This window comes from Chlorocebus sabaeus, chromosome 11 (assembly GCF_047675955.1).
Source record: "Chlorocebus sabaeus isolate Y175 chromosome 11, mChlSab1.0.hap1, whole genome shotgun sequence".
NCBI classification, from domain to species: domain Eukaryota; kingdom Metazoa; phylum Chordata; class Mammalia; order Primates; family Cercopithecidae; genus Chlorocebus; species Chlorocebus sabaeus.
The window spans coordinates 129947212-129970148 of record NC_132914.1 but is presented as its reverse complement, the minus strand read 5'-3'; the positions used below and the strand labels follow the sequence as shown (position 1 = coordinate 129970148).

The 22937-nt window shown below is 51.3% G+C and overlaps 1 protein-coding gene across 2 annotated transcripts in view; it reads left to right on the top strand.

Moving 5' to 3' along the window:
• The window catches only part of ANKLE2 (ankyrin repeat and LEM domain containing 2), a 40981-nt gene that overhangs the window by 9733 nt on the left and 8311 nt on the right, over positions 1 to 22937 (top strand). Inside the window, exons 3-9 of one of the 2 annotated variants that reach the window (XM_037994801.2) lie at positions 1656 to 1862; positions 4549 to 4718; positions 5764 to 5952; positions 11852 to 11974; positions 14772 to 14838; positions 20371 to 20543; positions 22003 to 22109. In XM_037994801.2, the coding sequence (XP_037850729.1) occupies positions 1656 to 1862; positions 4549 to 4718; positions 5764 to 5952; positions 11852 to 11974; positions 14772 to 14838; positions 20371 to 20543; positions 22003 to 22109 (1036 nt within the window). Of the gene's footprint in view, positions 1 to 1655; positions 1863 to 4524; positions 4719 to 5763; positions 5953 to 11851; positions 11975 to 14771; positions 14839 to 20370; positions 20544 to 22002; positions 22110 to 22937 lie in introns of both variants that reach the window. The other variant, XM_037994795.2, reaches the window with a different exon arrangement.

Below are 22937 nucleotides of genomic sequence, written 5' to 3'. Positions count from 1 at the left end.
GGTCTCGATCTCCTGACCTCGTGATCCGCCTGTCTCGGCCTCCCAAAGTGCTGGGATTACAGGCGTGAGCCGCCATGCCTGGCCTGTTTTCATTTTTATAAAAACGAAAGTAGAAGTACAGAGTCACAAGGTAGACTTTGTTTTTCTTTTTTTCTTTCTTTTTTAATGAGATGGAGTTTTGTTCTTGTTGCCCAGGCTGGAATGCGGTGGCGCGATCTCGGCTCACTGCAACCTCCGCCTCCCGGGTTCAAGCAGTTCTCCTGCCTCAGCCTTCCGAGTAGCTGGGATTACAGGCGCCCGCCACCACGCCCGGCTGATTTTGTATTTTTAGTAGAGACGGGGTTTCTCCATGTTGGTCAGGCTGGTGTTGAGCTCCCAACCTCAGGTGATCCGTCCGCCTCAGCCTCCCAAAGTGCTGGGATTATAGGCGTGAGCCACTATGCCTGGACCATGGCCATTTTTATCTAGTAGTGGACAGTAACCATTCCTCTCTTACATTGCTCAGAAATTTTTGTCTCCTGGCTAATAGTTTGTATCTTATGTATTTACGATGGTCTCATACAAAACTTGATTGTGATAGTTCCACTACAGAGCTTTCATATTTTTATATAATCAGAATTATCTTGTTTTGGATGGTTTCTTGGCATGTTTAAAAAGGCATTCCCGGCCGGGCGCGGTGGCTCAAGCCTGTAATCCCAGCACTTTGGGAGGCCGAGACGGGTGGATCACGAGGTCAGGAGATCGAGACCATCCTGGGGGAACACGGTGAAACCCCGTCTCTATTAAAAATACAAAAAAACTAGCTGGGCGAGGTGGCAGGCGCCTGTAGTCCCAGCTACTCGGGAGGCTGAGGCAGGAGAATGGCGTGAACCCAGGAGGCGGAGCTTGCAGTGAGCTGAGATCCGGCCACTGCACTCCAGCCTGGGTAGAGCGAGACTCCGTCTCAAAAAAAAAAAAAAAAAAAAAGGCATTCCCAGCCGGGTACAGTGGCTCATGCCTGTAGTCCCAGCACTTTGGGAGGCTGAGGTGGGCGGATCACCAGAGGTCGGGAGGTCAACACCGGCCTGACCAACATGGAGAAACCCCGTCTCTACTAAAAATACAAAGTTAACCGGGCGTGGTGGCAGGTGCATTGTAATCCCAGCTACTCGGGAGGCTGAGGCAGGAGAATCGCTTGAACCCGGGAGACCGAGGTTGCAGAGAGCCAAGATTGCACCACTGCATTTGAGCTTGGGCAACAGAGCGAGACTCCGTCTCCAAAAAAAAAAAAAATAGGCGTTTCCCATTCAAAATTGTGTTTAAAGTTCTCTTTTGTTCTTGACTGACATCATTATAGTTTTTTTAATTTGTCTTTTAATAATTTTTATTTAGATCTTTATATGAAATTTAGTTTTTAGGATAGAATCTTGCCATATAGAATTACATATGTGAACATAATATGTATCATGTTACTCCCATGCATATATGCACACAATTGAGCTTGTTAACTGTGTTATTTTGGCTAGCTAAGGCCCTATTTCTTCAAGATTAAAGATCTGAACTAAGCCGGGCGACTGGGTAGCAGACATGGAAGCTGATGATGAAGCCCAGGGTGGACCAGGTGACAGCTGCTCCAGTCACTCATCTGATTTTCCTTTGTTACTTTTCCTACCCAGAAAGGATCCATGTTTATGAAAATAAAAAAGAAGCATTGCAAGCTGTCAAGATGATCAAAGGGTCCCGATTTAAAGCTTTTTCTACCAGGGAAGACGCTGAGAAATTTGCTAGAGGAATTTGTGATTATTTCCCTTCTCCAAGCAGAACGTCCTTACCACTTTCTCCTGTGAAAACAGCGCCGCTCTTTAGCAATGACGGGTTGAAAGGTAAATCATGCAGCAGTTCACATCTTGATGTTCCTGTCACGTGGATCCCACCCTGTTTTGTGCCATCTTTCCTCGTATGTGGTAACTTGTTTTCTCCATGGGGGTAGAGTTGATGGCGTCTCAGTGGACCAGGAAGCCACGCTAGCTCTGATGCTGACATGCCAGTAATTAGCATCTTGAGTGGAGAAGCTGAAAAGAACGCTGTGGCTGCTTCCATCTGTCCCCACGTCTCTCCCTGCTGCTTGTTGGATTTTTTCTTTTCTTTTTGTAAAGAGACAGGGTCTTCTTGTTTTGCCAGCCTGGAGTGGAGTATGGTGCTATCATGGCCCACTGCAGCCTCAAACTCCTGGGCTCAAGCAATCCACCTGCTTTACCCTCCCAAATAGGGAGAGAAATAGGCGTGCGCCACCACACCCAGCTAATTTAAACTTTTTTTTTTTTTTTTTTTTGAGACGGAGTCTTGCTCTGTTGCCCAGGCTGGAGTGCAGTGGTGCGATCTCGGCTCACTGCAACCTCTGCCTCATGGGTTCAAGTGATTCTCCTGCCTCAGCCTCCCGAGTAGCTGGGATTACAGGTGCCCGCCACTGTGCCCAACTAATGTTTGTATTTTTAGTCACCATGTTGGCCAGGCTAGAATTTAAATTTTTTTATGGAGATAGGGTCTTGCCATGTTGCCGAGGCTGGTCGAATTGCTGGCATCAAGTGACCCTCCCGTCTCAGCCTCCCAAAGTGCTGGGATGACAGGCGTGAGCCACTGTGCCTTTTTGGATCCTGAGAACAGTCTCCTTCCCCACCTGAAGCTATACCTACTTCTAAGACTAGGGCATCTGCAAAAGTCAGGCTCATCTGTAGGAGATGTCCAGCCCGAAGTCTGCCTCCTCTCCACCTCCTAGCTCAGAACTCGGGTTTTGTGTGAAGAGGCTCTTCACAGTCAGTGTGAGGTAGAGCCTCTGCCTTTACCTTTCGTCTGGCCTCAGCTCCTGCTCCCTCTCCCAGCTCACAGTTGTCTGGGCTTCTCTGGCGGGTTGGTACTCCAGAGGAATGGCGCCCCCTCTCCCTCCAGTCATCTGCCTGTCCTCAGTCAGCCTTATACAGGTGCTTCCTGGATGGAAACCAGAGTGGCTTCTAACAGGTACAGATTTCCTTCTTTGCAATTTGTGAGAATTCCTCAGAAGGAAATCACTTTAAGACAGAAATCAGGCCGGGCGCGGTGGCTCAAGCCTGTAATCCCAGCACTTTGGGAGGCCGAGATGGGCGGATCACGAGGTCAGGAGATCAAGACCATCCTGGCTAACACGGTGAAACCCCGTCTCTACTAAAAAATACAAAAAACTAGCCGGGCGAGGTGGCGGGCGCCTGTAGTCCCAGCTACTCGGGAGGCTGAGGCAGGAGAATGGCATGAACCCGGGAGGCGGAGCCTGCAGTGAGCTGAGATCCGGCCACTGTACTCCAGCCTGGGTGGCAGAGCGAGACTCCGTCTCAAAAAAAAAAAAAAAAAAAAAAAAAAAGACAGAAATAATGCCGGGCACGGTGGCTGATGCCTGTAATTCCAGCACTTTGGGAGGCCAAGGTGGGTGGATCACTTGAGGTCAGGAGTTGGAGACCAGCGTAGCCTACATGGTGAAACCCTGCTTCTACCAAAAATATAAAAAACTGGCCAGGCGCAGTGACTCACACCTGTAATTCCAGTATTTGGGGAGGCTGACGTGGGTGGATAATCTCAGGTCAGGAGTTTCCGACTAGCCTGGCCAACATGGTGAAACCTTTCTCTACTAAAAATACAAAAATTAGCTGGCCGTGGTGGCAGGTGCCTGTAATCCCAGCTACTTGGGATGCTGAGGCAGGAGAATTGCTTGAAACCAGAAGGCGGAGGTTGCGGTGAGCCACGATCGCACCACTGCACTCCAGCCTGGGTGAAAGAGCAAAACTCTGTCCCCACAAAAAAATGAGCAGGGCGTGGCGGCTCCTTGATCCTGTGATCCTTTGCAGCCACTCCGTGCACATCGAAGGTCTTGTGTGATTGCTGGAAGTGTTCCCTTGCCCACAACTGCCGTCATTCCTCCTCCACCTACTGACCCAGCTTTCAGAGTTCACTGGCCGGGTGTGGTGACTCATGCTTGTAATTCCAACATTTTTGGGAGCTGAGGCAGAAGGATCCCTTGAAGCCAGGAGTTGGAGACCAGCCTGGGCAACATAGTGAGACCCCATCTTTAAAAATACATTTATATATACACGGATATAAGCCAGGCGTGGTGGCACACAACTGTAGTCCCAGCTACTTGGGGGGCTGAGATCACTGGAGCCCAGGAGGTTGAGGCTGCAGTGAGCTGTGATCGTGCCACTGCACTCCAGCCTGAGTGACAGAGCCAGACCCTGTCTCTGAAAAAACACAAAGTTCACCAAACTTGGCCTCATTCACAGAGCGTTTCCCAGCAAGCTTGTGGCAGAGTCTGGCTGCTCTCCTCCACTTGCTCTGCTCACAGGGGTGTGCTGGCTGCCGTTACATGCTGGGGCTGGTGGCCGCAGGCCCATCTCGTCGTTTCTCACCTGTGCCTCCCAGTTGGCCCAGAAGCCTGTGTGGAAAGCTCCTTATCCCTCATCATAGGGTGCATGAGTGACTTGGTGAAACTAATCTTTCTTAAATTCTGTCTCTTACTGACAGATGGTTTGTGCTTGTCTGAATCAGAAACAGTCAACAAAGAGCGAGCAAACAGCTATAAAAATCCCCGCACGCAGGACCTCACTGCCAAGCTTCGGAAAGCTGTGGAGAAGGGAGAGGAAGACACCTTTTCTGACCTCATCTGGAGCAACCCCCGGTATCTGATTGGCTCAGGGGACAACCCAACTATTGTGCAGGTAGGTGTGCAGCCTCGCTGGTTCCGTCGGGTAGGTGCACAGCCTGGCCGGTTCCATCGGGTAGGTGCGGTTCCATCGGGTGGGTGTGCGGCCTCGCCGGTTCCATCGGGTGGGTGCGCGGCCTCGCCGGTTCCATCGGGTGGGTGCGCGGCCTCGCCGGTTCCATCGGGTGGGTGCGCGGCCTGGCCGGTTCCATCGGGTGGGTGCGGTTCCATCGGGTGGGTGCGGTTCCATCGGGTGGGTACGCGGCCTGGCCGGTTCCATCGGGTGGGTGCGGTTCCATCGGGTGGGTGCGCGGCCTGGCCGGTTCCATCGGGTAGGTGCGGTTCCATCGGGTGGGTGTGCGGCCTGGCTGGTTCCATCGGGTGGGTGCGCGGCCTGGCCGGTTCCATCGGGTGGGTGCGCGGCCTGGCCGGTTCCATCGGGTGGGTGCGCGGCCTGGCCGGTTCCATCGGGTAGGTGCGGTTCCATCGGGTGGGTGTGCGGCCTGGCGGGTTCCATCGGGTGGGTGCGCGGCCTGGCCGGTTCCATCGGGTGGGTGCGCGGCCTGGCCGGTTCCATCGGGTGGGTGCGCGGCCTGGCCGGTTCCATCGGGTAGGTGCGGTTCCATCGGGTGGGTGTGCGGCCTGGCTGGTTCCATCGGGTGGGTGCGCGGCCTGGCCGGTTCCATCGGGTGGGTGTGCGGCCTGGCTGGTTCCATCGGGTGGGTGCGCGGCCTGGCCGGTTCCATCGGGTGGGTGCGGTTCCATCGGGTGGGTGCGCGGCCTGGCCGGTTCCATCGGGTAGGTGCGGTTCCATCGGGTGGGTGCGCGGCCTGGCCGGTTCCATCGGGTGGGTGCGCGGCCTGGCCGGTTCCATCGGGTGGGTGCGCGGCCTGGCCGGTTCCATCGGGTGGGTGCGCGGCCTGGCCGGTTCCATCGGGTGGGTGCGCGGCCTGGCCGGTTCCATCGGGTGGGTGCGCGGCCTGGCCGGTTCCATCGCAGCACTCGCGACAGGCATGTCCACGTGTCTCAGATGGAGCTCAGAGCATGCGCGTCTCTTTCAGGAGGGGTGCAGGTACAACGTGATGCATGTTGCTGCCAAAGAGAACCAGGCTTCCATCTGCCAGCTGACTCTGGATGTCCTGGAGAACCCCGACTTCATGAGGCTGATGTACCCCGATGACGATGAGGCCATGCTGCAGAAGCGCATCCGCTACGTGGTTGACCTGTATCTGAACACCCCCGACAAGATGGTGCGTGCCCACCCTCCACTGACGCTTTCTTTTTTTAATTGTCTAAAATTTCTTCCCCAGAAGAATGCTTTATTGACCAGTTACTCGTTGGTGTAATAACTTTGGGGAAAAGACACATCAGTTACACCCCTGCAGCCTGCCTTGTCACCACGTCCCACGGGACAAAGGGCACCGAGTGCTGGGCTTCCCTAGCCCCGGCATCTTTGTCGTGTGTGCAGTGCTGTCCCCAAGGGTGTCTGAACTGTTGGGGACACGGTTGTCGGAGGACATTTGCTCTACTGAACAGGATACCTTGAGCTGAGCAGCCTTTCTCCCCCTGGGAGTGGCAGAGCTGGGCACACCACAGGCAGGCCCTCAGGTCCTGCCAAGAGCCACTGAGGCACAGAGCTGCCCCTGCAGACCATGGCGCCTAACACGCAGGACTGTGTGAGAAAGAGACTGCTGGGGTGTGACTGCTTAGAAATAGGAACGATCTTCCTCGCTCTTGAGAAAAGGCGACAGCAGTCCTGGCCGATGCCCACACCCCACCCTCCACCTGACCTGTGGGATTGTTTCATCCCAAGTGCAGCAAGCAGGCGAGTTGGAGTCACTGATGAGTGCCCCCCGGGCTAGGCCCATGCAAGGCAGCACTGTGAAGGGGGCACAGCTCTTCTAAAGGGTGCTAAAGATAGGCTTTTCCTTCTCTTGGCCCCTCCCACCCCCAGGAGCCCAAGAGTCCTTCAGGGCAGAGTAGGGAGCCAGGGGAGCTGCTCTGCTTGAGAAGGGAAGCAAGTTTTATACACTGGGATGAAGTGTATTAGTCAAATCAACACCCCAACTGGAACAAGCGGTCACGCAGGCCGGGTGTAAAATCCCACACGGTGCTCACAGCTGTTAAGCAACCCTTATTTATGTATTTATCATAAACAAAGCATAAGGCAATGTGAGGCTTGAATTTGAGCTTGAGTCTGAACAAATAATATTCTCTCATTAGGAGGCTTAAGCTGCTTTGCCTAATTTCAATTTTTGAAAAGTCCATTGCTTAAAAAAACGAATTTGCTTTTCGTTAAAGCTAGATTAGTGCAACAATTAAGCAGTTGTTGATAATCAGTTTACTTTCTGGGGGGTCTCAGAAAATGGACAGTTTTCTTGTTCAACATTTCAAGATAAGAAGCCCGTGGAACAGATAGGGCTTTCTGGGCGACTGCACTCCTTCTGCGAGGTAGGGAAGGAGGAGGCCAGAAGCGCCACTTCTGCGTGCAGCTCTTCAATCCTTCAACATTCTGACGGGCTAACCTTATTTTTTTTTTTCTTTTTTCTTGAGTCAGAGTCTTGCTCTGCCTCCCAGGCTGGAGTGCAGTGGCACAATCTCGGCTCACTGCAAGCTCCTCCTCCCGGGTTCAACCGAGTCTCCTGCCTCAGCCTCTTGAGTAGCTGGGACTACGGGCACCTGCCACCATGCCTGGCAAATTTTTTTTGTATTTTTAGTAGAGACGGGGTTTCACCGTGTTAGCCAGGATGGTCTCAATCTCCTGACCTCGTGATCCGCCCGCCTCGGGCTCCCAAAGTGCTAGGATTACAGGTGTGAGCCACCGCACCCAGCCACTAACATGATTCTTAAAGGCTTTGGCTCAGTGTTTCAAATCCTCCGCCCTGTCCACTTCCTGTACCCCTAGGAGGGACAGCACAGTTATCTGTTTCAACTACAAACTTTAGTGTAAAACTGGGTACACGACTGTTTAAATTCATGTGGATGGCCTCCCAGCACTTAGGGAGGCTGAGGTGGGCAGATCGCTTGAGCCCAGGAGTTTGAGACCAGCCTGGGCAACATGGCAAAACTCTGTCTCTACAAAAAATTTTAAAAAACAAATTAGCCAGGGGTGGTGGCACATGCCTGTAGCCCCAGCTACTCAGGAGGCTGAGGTGAGAGGATCCCCTGAGCCCAGGATGCAGAGGCTGCAATGAGCCGAGATGGCACTACTATACTGCAGTCTGGATGACAGAGCAAGACCCTGTCCCCACCACCGAAAGAGGCATGGTTTTCAGTGGTTGAACAATGCATAAGTAAGAATTCTTAAAGAATTGATGTATTTTTGTGAGGGAAAGCCCAGTGACAGCTTAGAGCCAGGAATTATAAACTCTTAGTAAAACCCGGGAGTTCGGAATGTCATGTTGTGGTGGGTAGAAGAGAGTGTCACAGAAGCATATTGTGGGGAGGCATAATTTTGTTATTTGGATAACACAGTGAATATGATATATTGAGCTGCAAAAAAAATTTTTTTTTGTGACGGCGTCTTGCTCTGTGCCCCAGGCTGGAGTGCAGTGGCACGATCTCAGCTCACTGCAACCTCTGCCTCCCGGGCTCAAGGGATGCTCCTGACTCAGCCTCCTGAGTAGTGGGACTGCTGGCACGCAGTACCACACCCGGCTGATTTTCGTACTTTTAGTAGAGACAGGGTTTCATCATATTTGCCCGGCTGGTCTTGAGCTCCTGACCTCAAGTGGTCCGTCCGTGTTGGCCTCCCAAAGTGTTGGGATTACAGGCGTGAGCCATTGCGCCCGACTGAGCTGCAAAATTGAAAAGCAAGAATAATTTTTAAATCAACAAGAGAGAAAAGGGGGAGTGTTGACATTTTGTCAGGCCAGCAAAGTTATAGAGAGGGGTGAAAGTGAAAACAGTGGCTACTGGAAAAGCGAATCGTGTACATGAACGAGGAGGGGGTAACGTCACAGTGCGCCAGTTATGCTGGGTGTGAGCAAACTGAGCAAGGAAATGAGGTTCGACTAGGACAGTCAGCAAGCGAGGGTTTGTAGCGATGATACAGCACTCTGTGCCCTGCAGAAAATACATGTTCTTATTTTCACGCAGTATTCACAGAAAATGTGCATGTGTGTGTCCAGAAAGAAAACTTAGTAAATTACTGAAATTAGGTATTTTAGGTTACATTTGTTTATTATAACCCCCGAAAGTAGGAATCGTTAAAGTGTGGACCAAAAATAACTACTGAGAAAGTACCAGGGTTTTTGGAGAGATCACATCCCAAGATTACGGTGTGTGAGAAGCAGGGCTGGAGAGAAGGTCAGCCAGAACTACAGGAGGTTACCCAGCAAGAACAGGCAGAAATCGGGGTGGTGAGGTTTGCCGAGGACAGAACAGGCAGAAGTCGGGGTGGTGAGGTTTGCCGAGGACAGAACAGGCAGAAATCGGGGTGGTGAGGTTTGCCGAGGACAGAACAGGCAGAAGTCGGGGTGGTGAGGTTTGCCGAGGACAGAACAGGCAGAAGTCGGGGTGGTGAGGTTTGCCAAGGACAGAACAGGCAGAAATCGGGGTGGTGAGGTTTGCCGAGGACAGAACAGGCAGAAGTCGGGGTGGTGAGGTTTGCCGAGGACAGAACAGGTTGGAAAGGGCCGTTGTGTAGTGGGGAGAGTGGTGGGCCGGAAGGAAGCCGGTCTGTTGCGGGTCCTTTCTGTGTAGACCATCTGCCCAGATGCACGGCAGAGGGCCTGGGAAGCGGCAGGGGGGCGGTCATGTTTCTGAAGCAGAGGACCCGGGACCTCAGTCCTGTAAAGTAGAATGTGGACCAAGAAAGGCCTGAGGGCCGGGTGCCGTGGCTCACGTCTGTAATCACAGCACTTTGGGAGGCTGAGGCGGGTGAATCACCTGAGGTCAAGAGTTTGAGACCAGCCTGGCCAGCATGGCAGAACCCTGTCTCTATTAAAAATACTAAAATTAGGGCCGGGCGCGGTGGCTCACGCCTGTAATCCCAGCACTTTGGGAGGCCGAGACAGGGGTATCACGAGGTCGGGAGATCGAGACCATCCTGGCTAACACGGTGAAACCCCGTCTCTACTAAACATACAAAAAATTAGCCGAGTACGGTGGTGGGCACCTGCAGTCCCAGCTACTCGGGAGGCTGAGGCAGGAGAATGGTGTGAACCTGGGAGGCGGAGCTTGCAGTGAGCCAAGATCACGCCACCACACTCCAACCTGGGTAACAGAGCGAGACTCCGTCTCAAAAAAAAAAAAAAAAAACTAAAATTATCCTCACCTGTAATCCCAGCTACTAGGGAGGCTGAGGCGGGAGAATCACTTGAACCTGGGAGGTGAAGGTTGCAATGAGCCGAGATTGCGCCCCTGCACTCCAACCTGGGTGACAAAGTAAGACTTCTTTATCTCCAAAAAAAAGAAAAGAAGAAGGGCCTGAGGGTTGGAGAACACAGAGCAATCATTGCACTGGAGGAGGGGCCAGCAAACTGCAGCCCAGGAGCCAGCTCAGCTGCCATCTGTGTGTGTAAATAAGGCTTTATTGGAACATAGCCACACTCATTTGTGGATTTGTCTGTGGCTGCTTTCCTGCTACAAGAGTGGAGTTGGGTAGCCGTGGCAGAGACAGGATGGCCTCAAAAGTCTATAATGCTTACTGTCTGGTCCTTGTCCAAGAAAGCTTACCGGCCCCTGGACAGAAGGATGGGGTGCAGGCAGCGTGGTAGTGTATTCAAACGTCCAGACCTTTTTGGGGTCGTGTGAGCGAGTCGTAAGGTTATTACCTCTAGTGGGTGATGGTGGGAGGGAGCTGGAGAAGGACATTTGCGGATGACCTAGGCTGTGTTGCCAAGGAGTGGAGGCGGGGTGTCAGTGCAGGCCGCAGGGTCCATGATGAGTTTTTGTTCCCTGTGCAGAAGCTTAGGGGTAGCCGCCATGGCATACGATGCCACCAGACACTTTTACAGCGAGAATCTTGGTAATCAGAGGTGACGTGAGGAGGCGTTTCTGGCTCTGCTAGGTGTAAATGAATTCTGTTTTCTACACGGTGCAGTGGAGCTGCCTGTAGGATGTCCAAGTGAGGTGCCTGGGAGGCAGTTGGCCCTTCAGGTCTTGGGCTCAGGGGCACTGTTGACCATGAGGCCTACTGATCTATAGGCCACTTTGAAGGTGACATTGAGACTGCCCAGAGCATAAGGAAGGATCAGAGGTGCAGCTGTGGGAGCTCCAGGCAGATGGCGTGGAGACCTGCGACCCCATGGGGGAGGGAGGGCGTGACGCAGCGTCACGGACAGAGACCTGGATCCCAGTCAGGGCGTGACGCAGCGTCATGGACGGAGACCTGGGTCCCAGTCAGGGCGTGACGCAGCGTCATGGACGGAGACCTGGGTTCCCAGTCAGGGCGTGACGCAGCATCGTCAGCAGTGAAAAGAGTTTTGTTTCCTGTGGTGTCACGTGCCACAGAGACTTTCCTTTGAGTACAGGCCAAATTCGTGGGCTTTGCTTTATTCCGATTGTGGTCCTCATCTGTGTATTTCATTTTCTGGGCATGTTTTACATGACATTGTAGCGGGTCCTGTACTGGTTAAAGCTACTGTTCACTGTTTATGGAGAATTTAAGCTCCTCCAGGGCCTGGGCACCCGGGTCAGTGTGCTGAGCTCAAGCCTTGGCATGAAGTGGGTATGTGCTAGAATGCCGGTTATTTTTCTGTTATAAAAGTAGTGTCTTATATGGCCTTTTTGTTTGTGAGTCTTTTTTTTAAAAAAAGTAGAAGCCGGGTGGGGTGACTCACGCCTGTAATCCCAGCACTTTGGGAGGCCAAGGCGGGTGGATCACCTGAGGTCAGGAGTTTGAGATCAGTCTGACCAACATGGTGAAACCCCGTCTCTACTAAAAAAAAAAAAAAAATTGATGTGGTGGCAGGTGCCTGTAGTCCCAGCTACTGGGGAGCCTGAGGCAGCAGAATCGCTTAAACCCAGGAGGCAGAGATTGCAGTGAGCCAAGATCACGCCAGTGCACTCCAGCCTGGGCAACAGAGTGAGACTTTGTCTCAAAAAATAAAATAAATAAATAAATGTATAAATATCTATTTTCATCTTAGAGCAACCTTATGAGACACGTGTGAATAATTGTGCTTCCTCTGCACCTTTTTTCAGGGCTATGACACACCGTTGCATTTTGCTTGTAAGTTTGGAAGTGCAGATGTAGTCAACGTGCTTTCGTCACACCATTTGATTGTAAAAAACCCAAGGAATAAATATGATAAAACACCTGAAGATGTAAGTACTTATTAAAATGCAGTTACTATCTGGAGTTAGAAATGAAAATACATAAATTGACAGTCTGTTATCACAGGCACAGGGAAGCCACAGGGAGCTCTGTATGAGTGTGTTTGCCTTATGGGACATGTTAGAATCCTGGCTGTTGGGTCAGATGCACTTTGTGAAGATGATGCATCTGTAGAACCAGGAGGGAAGGAACTGACCCAGTTTGCTGATTTTATTTTCCTAAAACTGGCAGTCAGTTGCTTTGAACAGCTCACAGTCTTTTATCAAGTTCCCTTTCTGAACACGTCAGTTGACCAGAGTCAAAGAGAACAGAGGTAATGATGGTGGTGGTGATGGTGATAGTGATGATGGTGATTATGAGAATGATGGTGGGGATGGCGATTATGGTGGTGGTGGTGATTGTGGTGGTGATGGTGGTGGTGATGGTGATGACGGTGGTAGTGAGAATGATGGTGATGGTGGTGGTGATGGGGATGGCAGTGAGGATGTGATGGTTGTGGTGGTGGTGGTGCTGGTGAGAATGATGGTGGTGGTGATGATGGTCCTGGTGAGAATGATGGTGGTGGTGATGATGGTGCTGGTGAGAATGATGGTGGTGGTGATGATGGTGCTGGTGAGAATGATGGTGGGGATGGTGATTGTGGTGGTGGTGGTGGTGATGGTGATGACGGTGGTAGTGAGAATGATAGTGATGGTGGTGGTGATGGGGATGGCAGTGAGGATGTGGTGGTTGTGGTGGTGGTGATTATGGTGGTGATGGTGGTGGTGATGGGGATGGCAGTGAGGATGTGATGGTTGTGATGGTAATGATTATGGTGGTGATGGTGATGGTGGTGGTAGTGAGAATGATGGTGGTGATGGTGAAGATGGTAATGGTGGTGATGATGGTAGTGGTGAGGATTGTGGGAATGGTGACGGTGAGGATGATGGTGGTGGTGATGGTGATGGTGCTGATTATGGTGTGATGGTGGTGATGGTGATTATGGTGATGACGGTGGTAGTGAGAATGGTGGTGATGCTGGTGATGGTGAAGGTGGTGATGGTGGTAGTGGTGAGGATTGTGGGAATGGTGACAGTGAGGATGATGATGGTGGTGATGGTGATGAGGTGATGATGGTGATGGTTGTGGTGATGAGGATGACGACGGTGGTGAGGATGGTGATGAAGATAGTGATGGTGATGATGTGATGGTGAGGATGAAGATCGCAATGATGATGGTGGTGTTGGCAGAGGTGATGGTGATGGTGACGATGGTGGTGATGATGACGATGCTGAAAGCAGCTAAATTGTATTCAGCTCATTGTGCATCAGGCGCTGTGCTAAGCTTCTCACACATACGTATTCATCTGACCCAGAAAAGCGTGGTCATTCAGGCCTCATCATGACCCTGAGCTGCTGAGCAAAGTGCACCTTGCAGAGGGCAGAAGTACGTTCTGTGCCCGCAAAGTGCCAGACGTATCTGGACCTTCTGAGAACTGAAAGACAAGTTTGATGTTTCTGTGTAGTACAGCTGTGAGCTGTCCACGGTCTAGCAGCCCTTTAGAAATAAAAGCTGTAAGAATCTTCTGGTGGCAGTGGCCTCTCCTACACCCTCTCTGTAACTGCTGTTATTGCATAAGCAATACATCCACTTGCCATAGAAAATTTAAAATACTGCTTGACCAAAAAGAATAAAATTCACCAGAAAATTCTACAACTGAGAAATTGCCATTATTTTGCATATGTATGATTTAATGTGTGTGTGTGTGTGTGAGAATATCTGTACTTATTCAACATGAGAATGGCATTTGGTAACTAAAAACTCCTGGCATTTTATTTTAATTTTTAATTTTTATTTATTTATTTATTTTTTGAGACGGAGTCTCACTCTGTCTCCCAGGCTGGAGTGCAGTAGCACGATCTCGGCTTTCTGCAAGCTCCGCCTCCCAGGTTCACACCATTCTCCTGCCTCAGCCTCCCGAGTAGCAGGGACTACAGCCCCAACACACCTGGCTAATTTTTTGTATTTTTAGTAGAGACGGGGTTTCACCATGTTGACCAGAATGGTCTCGATCTCCTGACCTCGTGATCTGTCCGCCTCTGCCTCCCAAAGTGCTGGGATTACAGGTGTGAGCCACCGCACCCGGCCTAACTCCTGGCATTTTAAAAAGCATTTGACTTTTTAAAGCTTAGAATCCGGTACAGACTCAAAAATGTGGTTGTTTTCCTAGTTTTAGTCAGTTTCTCTCACAGGCTGGCTCCTTTCCTTCCTTTTATTTGAAGGTTGTTGGTTTTTCTGTAGTTTCTAGCACAAGTTTGTATTTTGCTGTAGTTCTCCAAGGCTGAGAAATTTGATTTCTGTAGTGGAAAAATAGAACGTTCTTGTTCCGTGTTAGTTAGGAGCTCCACCTTGACCTAGCCTCACAACAAAAAGCTTATGTATGATGAGGCTTCTTGTAAGTGAAACTCAGACACCTGAGAAAGTTAGAAACATGTTCACGTGCTCCTGCTTTTACTTGACGGTGTGCTTGTATGTTTTCCTCTCCTTGCAGACAGTTAGAAAATGCAGAATAGCACGAAGAAAAAGTAAATTTACCCATAATCCCAGAGGGTGTTCTCTTAGCTGTCCCCTTAGACTTTTAGAAAGACTACACTCTTCACACATTTTTTGATTGTGAGCTTTATTAAATCTTTAGCACTAAGATACTATTCTACTTTACTGACTTTAAAACTTACTTTTCTAAAATCATTGTAATGATAAGGAAATATTGCAATCAAATAAGATTTAGACACACTTTTTATTCAATAGGTGATTTGTGAAAGAAGCAAAAATAAATCTGTGGAACTGAAGGAGCGGATCAGAGAGTATTTAAAGGGTAAGATGGGGAGTTGGTGCCTGGATCGTGGGGTCTGCACCGGGAAGGGCGTTGGAGTGTTGGGGGAACACAGCAGAGCTTCGCTTTCCTTAGCCCCCGGGGCGTAAAGGGTAAGATGGGGAGTTGGTGCCTGGATCGTGGGGTCCGTGGTGGGAAGGGCGTTGGAGTGTTGGGGGAACAGAGCAGAGCTTTGCTTTTCTGAGCTCCCCGGGCGTGTGCCGGCTCCCCGCGGAAGCCTCTTCTCGGGATCATCCTTTCTTCTGAGCTCTCCCAGCTCACTTGCCCCCTCTTTTCCTATTATCCCTTCTCTGAAGTCTTGTATCTGTTCCTTGAGCTTTCTGTGAGAGAACTTTTTTGAGGTTGTGTGTCGCTGCCTGTTGCCCGTGGCCTCGCCCCTGGATCCACAGGTCTCTCCCATAGCAGCTTCATTGTGATGGCTTCTCTTCAGGTAGAGCCTGCAGTTGACAAAGAACAGCTCAGGGAGAGGCAGGGCCCAGAGCTCCTTGGTTGGGTGGCTGGCCTGGCTTTTGTGTGTCTGCCTGTGTTGGGATGGGGGTCGTCCCTGGGGTCGCCCCATCACTCTCTGCCTGTGTTGGGGTGGGGGTCGTCCCTGGGGTCACCCCGTCACTCTCTGCCTGTGTTGGGGTGGGGGTCACTCCCTGGGGTCGCCCCATCACTTTTTGCCTGTGTTGGGATGGGGGTCATCCCTGGGGTCACTCCCTGGGGTCGCCCCATCACTTTCTGCCTGTGTTGGGGTGGGGGTCACTCCCTGGGGTCGCCCCGTCACTTTCTGCCTGTGTTGGGGTGGGGGTCATCCATCCCTGGGATCACTCCCTGTGGTCACCCCGTCACCCTCTGCCTGTGTTGGGGTGGGGGTCATCCCTAGGGTCACTCCCTGGGGTCGCCCCGTCACTCTCTGCCTGTGTTGGGGTGGGGGTCGTCCCTGGGGTCGCCCTGTCACTCCTTTGATTCCGAAGCTGCCGCCTTCCTCCTTCTGCACCTCCTGGTGCACATCCAGCACGGCTCCTGCCTTGGCTCTGGGATGTTTCCTCCCCACTCGCCTCTGGGAGAGAGGCTTTACTTTCTGGACCGCCCTCCTGTAGTCAGCAGCTTCCAGTTGTTGGCCACTGTGCCTCGCGGTTTGTAGGTGCCAGGCGTGTGAAAATGGCTGGTTTCAGAGATGGCTTTTCCCTGCCGTCTTCCTCTGTTTTCGTGAATTTTGGAAGATGACACGTCTAGAAGCGCCTCTTCTTTGCTGTCTCAGCTAGAAGTCTGGAGCTTCTGCTTGCTGGTGAGATTGAAGCAGACGCTGAGGTCCTTTCGCCCTCCTGCCTGTTTTTCTCTGTCTCAGATTCCATTCCTGTGTAAAACTCTGTCTCCATTTAAAGCAGGGTCTGCAAATGACTGCTTTTAAAAATAAAATTGTGGCCGGGCGCGGTGGCTCACGCCTGTAATCCCAGCACTTTGGGAGGCTGAGGCGGGCGGATCACAAGGTCAGGAGATCAAGACCATCCTGGCTAACACGGTGAAACCCCGTCTCTACTAAAACTACAAAAAATTAGCCGGGTGTGGTGGCAGGCACCTGTGGTCCCAGCTACTCGGGAGGCTGAGGCAGGAGAATGGTGTGGGCCCGGGAGGCGGAGCTTGCAGTGAGCCGAGATCGCGCCACTGCACTCCAGCCTGGGCGACAGAGCGAGACTCTGCCTCAAAAAAAAAAAAAAAAAAAAAATTGTATTGGCACAAAGCTATGACCACCATTTGTACACTGTCCGGGTTCTTTCCCAGCACACAGTGACTTGTGGCCTACTGAGCCTAATTATTTACTGTCTGACCTTGTATGCAAGTTTACCAACCCCACTCTAAGGTATCAAGAGCCTCTGCTTGTCCCCTGATCTCTTCCCATCCTAAGTGTAATTTGTTAATTATACTTCTGCATGTGTAGCTGTGCACAGGACATGAATCCTGCATGCTGCTAGCGGTGAGAGTTCCTCCTCAGGGCCATTGAGGCCTCGCTCCAGAGGCCCAGCTGGAACTTTTGGAGGCCCTTGGAACACACGGCTGTGTTGCCAGAACATCCTGAAGAACTGAGAGTCTGCTCTGGATTTTCAAACCACACTGTCAGAAATGCTTTGCAACCCTGACATTAGGCATCACTTCACGATGGTATCGAGGAAGCACTTCTGTCTGAGAAGTCCTTGCCTATGTGTGATAGTAAAACACTGTTGCCTCTAAGATCTGCCCCAGCAGCTGTTTGCTGAGGAGAAGGCAGCACTGTGAGATCCATGTTCCTATGGGCTGAGCTACACAGCACCTCCAGAGTGCCTGCACCTCCTTCCTGGTCCTTCTGAGGCTCGTGCGAAGCCCAGGCATGGTCAGCGTCTGTGGTCACGCTGGGGCGTCGGTCACTAGCTTCACATGCCACAGAGCCTGCTGTAGGGCTGGCTGCGTCCTGCATCCCACCCTTCCTGCCACTCAGAGAGACCCACGCTTGTGTGAAGATGAGGGGCTCTAAAGTGTTATGAGGGACAAATAGGATCAGAAAGCCAGGCACAAAACCGTGCAGAGACCGTGAGTTCCATCTGTAGATATAAATTGTTAAAAGGGACTCAAATCAATATGCCAAAAAAGTAAACGTTAGTATTTTATGAGTAAATTATAGGTAAATTCTACCGTATACTTACCATGCACCGTATACTGTATATACTGTATGTCTTCTTTTCATGTACCACTAAAAGAGGGAAAAAACTGCCATTACCTGTAAAATGCCAACGTACATATGATGCATTCAAATATAAGGTATTAAAGTGTAAGATAGAGTATTTGAGTTACCCTAATTTTCAGTATGGAAAATTAGTACTCTTGAGTGGAAATTCTTCAGTACCTTCAGTACTCTTGAATGGAAATTATCGTACTTTTTCTTAACTTCCGTTTTAGGTTCGGGGTGCACATGCAGGTTTGTTATATCGGTAACTTGCATGTCACCGGGGTGTAGGGGGTGGATTATTTCACTAGGTGATCAGTGTAGGTTCGATCCTGTCCCTCCTCCTCCCTCCCTACACCCTCAAGCAGGCCCTGCTGACTGTTGTTCCTTCTTTGCGTCCATGTTTGGCTTCCTCTCATAAGCGAGAGCTGTGTTTGGTTTTGTTGCCTGTGTCAGTTCCCTTAGGGTCACAGCTCCAGCTCCATCCATGTGGCTGCAGAGGACGTGATCTTGTTCTTAATATCCTGTGGTCGATATGTACCACATTTTCTTTATCCAGTCGACTGTTGATGGGCATACAGCACTTTTACAATTAGAAAAAAATTAAAAACATAAAAACTATGATAAGCGCCGGGCACAGTGGCTCATGCCTGTAATCCCAGCACTTTGGGAGGCCGAGGTGGGCAGATCACGAGGTCAGAAGATCGAGACCATCCTGACTAACGTGGTGAAACCCCGTCTCTACTAAAAATACAAAAAAATTAGCCAGGCGTGGTGGCGGTGCCTGTAGTCCCAGCTACTCGGGAGGCTGAGGCAGGAGAATGGCGTGAACCCGGGAGGCAGAGCTTGCAGCCAGCCGAGATCGCGCCACTGCACTCCAGCCTGGGTGACAGAGCGAGACTCCGTCTCCAAAAAAAAAAAAAAAAAAACTATAATAAGCCTTTAACATAAGAAATTTCCAGGCGTTCCTGAGCAGCGTGACTGACTGTAAACGAAGCCTCTTGAGTCTGGGTCTCCAGGGTCTGTGTTTGAAAGCAGGACGAGGTGGTGTGTGGCCTCCATGCAACCTACAGAACCTCATGACACTATCCTGTATGACTTTACTGCACTGTCCCGTGGGACCTGAGCACACTGCTTTTCCTCGTGCTTTCCATACTTCACATCCAAGTGTCGTGTGATGCCAGATCTGTTGAGAGATGCGTATTCAGTGATGCAAACTGTAAACTAGAACAGAGGCAGGACTGAGAAGCGAGGAGGCCGGGCACGGCGGCCCACACCTGTGATAAAATACCACAGAGGCAGGACTGAGAAGCGAGGAGGCCGGGCACGGCAGCCCACACCTGTGATAAAATACCACAGAGGCAGAATTGAGAAGCGAGGAGGCCGGGCACGGCGGCCCACACCTGTAATCCCAGAACTTTTGGAGGTGGAGGTGGGATGATCGCTGGCATCCAGGCATTCGAGACCAGTCTGGGCAACAGAGCAAGACCCCATCTCGACAAAAAGTAAAAGATTAGCCAGGTGTGGTGGCACCTGTCGTCCCAGCCACTCAAGAGTATGAGGTGGGAGGATCACTGGAGCCTGGGAGTTGGAGGCTGCATAAGCCGTGATCATACCACAGCACTCCTGCCTGGGTGATGGAGACTGTCTGAAACTAAGAGGGGAAAAAAGGAGAGAAGGAATAAAATAAAACTTTTTTTTGTTTTTTGAAACAGATTCTCACTCTGTTGCTCAGGCTGGCGTGCAGTGGCGTGATCTCGGCTCACTGCAACTTCCACCTCCTGAGTTCAAGTGATTCTCTTGTCTCAGCCTCCTGAGTAGCTGGAATTACAGGCGTGTGCCACCACACCCAGCTAGTTTTTGTATTTTTAGTAGAGATGGTGTTTCATCATGTTGGCTAGGCTGGTCTTGAACTCCTGACCTCAAGTGATCCGTGCACCTCAGCCTCCCAAAGTGGTGGGATTACAGATGTGAACCACCGTACCTGGCTGGAATGAAATATAACTTTTTTTTTTTTTTTTTTTGAGACGGAGTCTGGCTCTGTCGCCCAGGCTGGAGTGCAGTGGCCGGATCTCAGCTCACTGCAAGCTCCGCCTCCCGGGTTTACGCCATTCTCCTGCCTCAGCCTCCCGAGTAGCTGGGACTACAGGCGCCCGCCACCTCGCCCGGCTATTTTTTTGTATTTTTTTTTTTTTTTTGAGACGGAGTCTTGCTCTGTCACCCAGGCTGGAGTGCAGTGGCCAGATCTCAGCTCACTGCAAGCTCCGCCTCCCGGGTTCACGCCATTCTCCTGCCTCAGCCTCCCGAGTAGCTGGGACTACAGGCACCCGCCACCTCGCCCGGCTAGTTTTTTGTATTTTTTAGTAGAGACGGGGTTTCACCGTGTTAGCCAGGATGGTCTCGATCTCCTGACCTCGTGATCCGCCCGTCTCGGCCTCCCAAAGTGCTGGGATTACAGGCTTGAGCCACCACGCAATATAACTTATTTTTAAAATGTATTAAGCACCTACTGTGTGCTAATCTTATTCACTCAGGTCTGACCCCTCAGTCCTTTAACTACCTGGGGCTTCCTTTTCTTTTCTTTCTTGTAGCAGTGGAGGAAAGTGAGGCTGGTTAAGTGAAGTGAGCTCTGAGACCTCATGTGACTTTGTTTCCATTGCATCCATTTGCATTAAGTGAAGGGAGCTCTGGCGCAAACCAGCCTGTGCCCTGTCCGTTGGATCCATTTGCAGAGGCCTTGGCAAGGGCTTGTGTGATCCCCATGATGATCACCCAGACCTGACCTGTGGAGCGGGCAGAAGCCTGCAGCCAGTTCTTGTCTCTTCCCTCAGGTCACTACTACGTGCCTCTCCTGAGAGCAGAAGACACTTCTTCTCCAGTCATTGGGGAGCTGTGGTCCCCAGACCAGACGGCTGAGGCCTCTCACGTCAGCCGCCATGGAGGCAGCCCCAGAGACCCAGTGCTGACCCTGAGAGCCTTTGCGGGGCCCCTGAGTCCGGCCAAGGTGAGCTGCTGTAGAAGCTTCTGGAAGCGGTGCCTGGCTGTCCCTATACTGCAGTTCTGAGTGTTCCAGCCTGTTGCCTTGTGCGTAGTCTCAGGGGCCATGTCCTGTGGAGCCCCAGGGTTGTCCTCATCTCAAACCATCCACCAGTGAGTGGTGGTGAGAACACTGGCCAGAGAAATGTGTGTTCTTGGCTCTGTGGCTTGCTCACCAGGGCCGATGTGCTGGGAGCCACATGTCTCAACAAAGCAGATATTCCCTGGGCCAGCCGCGTCCTGTGCGCTCGTCACCCTGTTCTTTCTGTGTCGATGGCCCATCTCAGGGCACCTTGCTGGTATAGCGAGGCTGCCCATTGTGACTAGGAAAGCTCCATCTGCACGTCCACCTGACCACATTTCCCCATGGCTGCAGCCCCCACTGGCTTCCTCTCAGATGAAATGCTCCAGGCCAGTCCCTCTCCTGGAAGCCTCAGCCCCCGGGTTCATCCCCGATGTTCGGAGAAATCCTTGATGATGGTGTTGGTGGGCCAAAGGTTGTACACATTTTTTTATTTATAATTGACAATTCAATTCTTTCTCCTATTGAAATATTTCACATACTGACTTGTACATATAATCCTGTGCTGAAAACTTTCTAAATAAGTTATGATGAAAATGGCTCCAGGCCGGGCGCGGTGGCTCACGCCTGTAATCCCAGCACTTTGGGAGGCTGAGGTGGGCAGATCACGAGGTCAGGAGATGGAGACCATCCTGGCTAACACGGTGAAACCCTGTCTCTACTAAAAATACAAAAAATTAGCCAGGCGAGGTGGTGGCGCCTGTAGTCCCAGCTACTCGGGAGGCTGAGGCAGGAGAATGGCGTGAACCCGGGAGACGGAGCTAGGAATGAGCCAAGATCACACCACTGCCCTCCAGCCTGGGCAACAGAGCGAGACTCTGTCTCAAAAGAAAAAAAAAGAAAATGGCTCCAAAATTAGGTGGCACCAGGTAGGATTAGGTCAGATCCATAAAGCATAAAGCCCTAGGAAGAGTGACTAAGAAAGATCAACGCTGGTTTCTTCTCCTGCGATGGGAGCAGTGTTAGATGTGTGTTGGTGTGGCAGCTCCACGCCGTCTGCTGTCCTCAGGGTGAGGACTCACGCTTGGGCCCTCCCGGTTCTGAACCTCACAGCCCAGACTGGGCTGCAAAAACGGAGATCGCCTCCCCTCCCCCAGGACAGAGTGCAGCCATGCGGCCACTCAGCCATGCCACAGGTGGGCATGTGGCCCAGGGCTCTGCTAGTGAAGGGGAGAGAAGGAGGGGCGTCAGGAGACAGGCAGCTGCTGCGGCACGGCTCAAATGGCTCTTAAATTTCCCCAGCTGAGGGGCGCGGTGCCTGGCACGGCTCAAATGGCTCTTCAGGTTTCCGCGGCTGAGGGGCGTGGTGCCTGGCATGGCTCAATACATTTTTTTTTCTTCATAGGCAGAAGATTTTCGCAAACTCTGGAAAACTCCACCTCGAGAGAAAGCAGGCTTCCTTCACCACGTCAAGAAATCAGACCCAGAAAGAGGCTTTGAGAGAGTGGGAAGGTACTGAAAGGCTGAGCCGTGGCACCGTGGGGCACGCAGTTGGTCGTGTTTTCATTAATGACGGAAAATCAAATCACAGCTTCTAAGTACCGATTCCCAGGAAGCCTTTACTGGGAGACTTGGTTCTTTTCATGAAGGTCTAATTCCTTGTGGATGATGGACGCGCTGCAGTTGTTGTTGCAGAATTCTAGCTTAAGCCAGTTCCATCCCACACCTGGGGGATGTCTGCAGTGCCTTCTTTCCTTTTCTAGTTGGAGTTCCTTATTGATTCTGGGACATGTTTCTAAGGAGCCTTAATATTTTATAGAAGGTACCGCATAATGGTATGGATTCCTTGGGGAAAAGAAGTGCACAGCCACAAAGCTAAATTATGTTGTAATCAAAGCTTCGTGGTACTGTTTAGAATATTTTTGCAAAATATGTGCCCGTTGTCAGGTGTACAAGTGGAACCCAGAAAGGACCTCCAGGCTTTCGTGTGCCTGGCCATGACTAGAACCATGGGCAAGTTCACAGGGCTGTTCCATGATCATGAACACGTCCGTCTGTGGGAGTTGAACTGTGTGACCTGGGTTGCTGGCGTGAGGGTCTGTCGGGCTGAGGCCTCCTTCCTTCCTGCGGCCGGTTCACAGCTCGTGAGAGCTCTGCCGGGTCCTGCTTACCCTGTGAGGAGGAGTGCGGTTTCAGAAAATGCGAAGTGTGATTTTAGCCGCCAGTTAAGGATAAAGTAAAATTATAGCCATGATTGCAGACATTGCTCTGGTACTTGAAGCTTTAGTGACTTTTTTCTGTGTAGTTCTGAGTATTTTTTCTGTTGTCGTAACTGGTTAA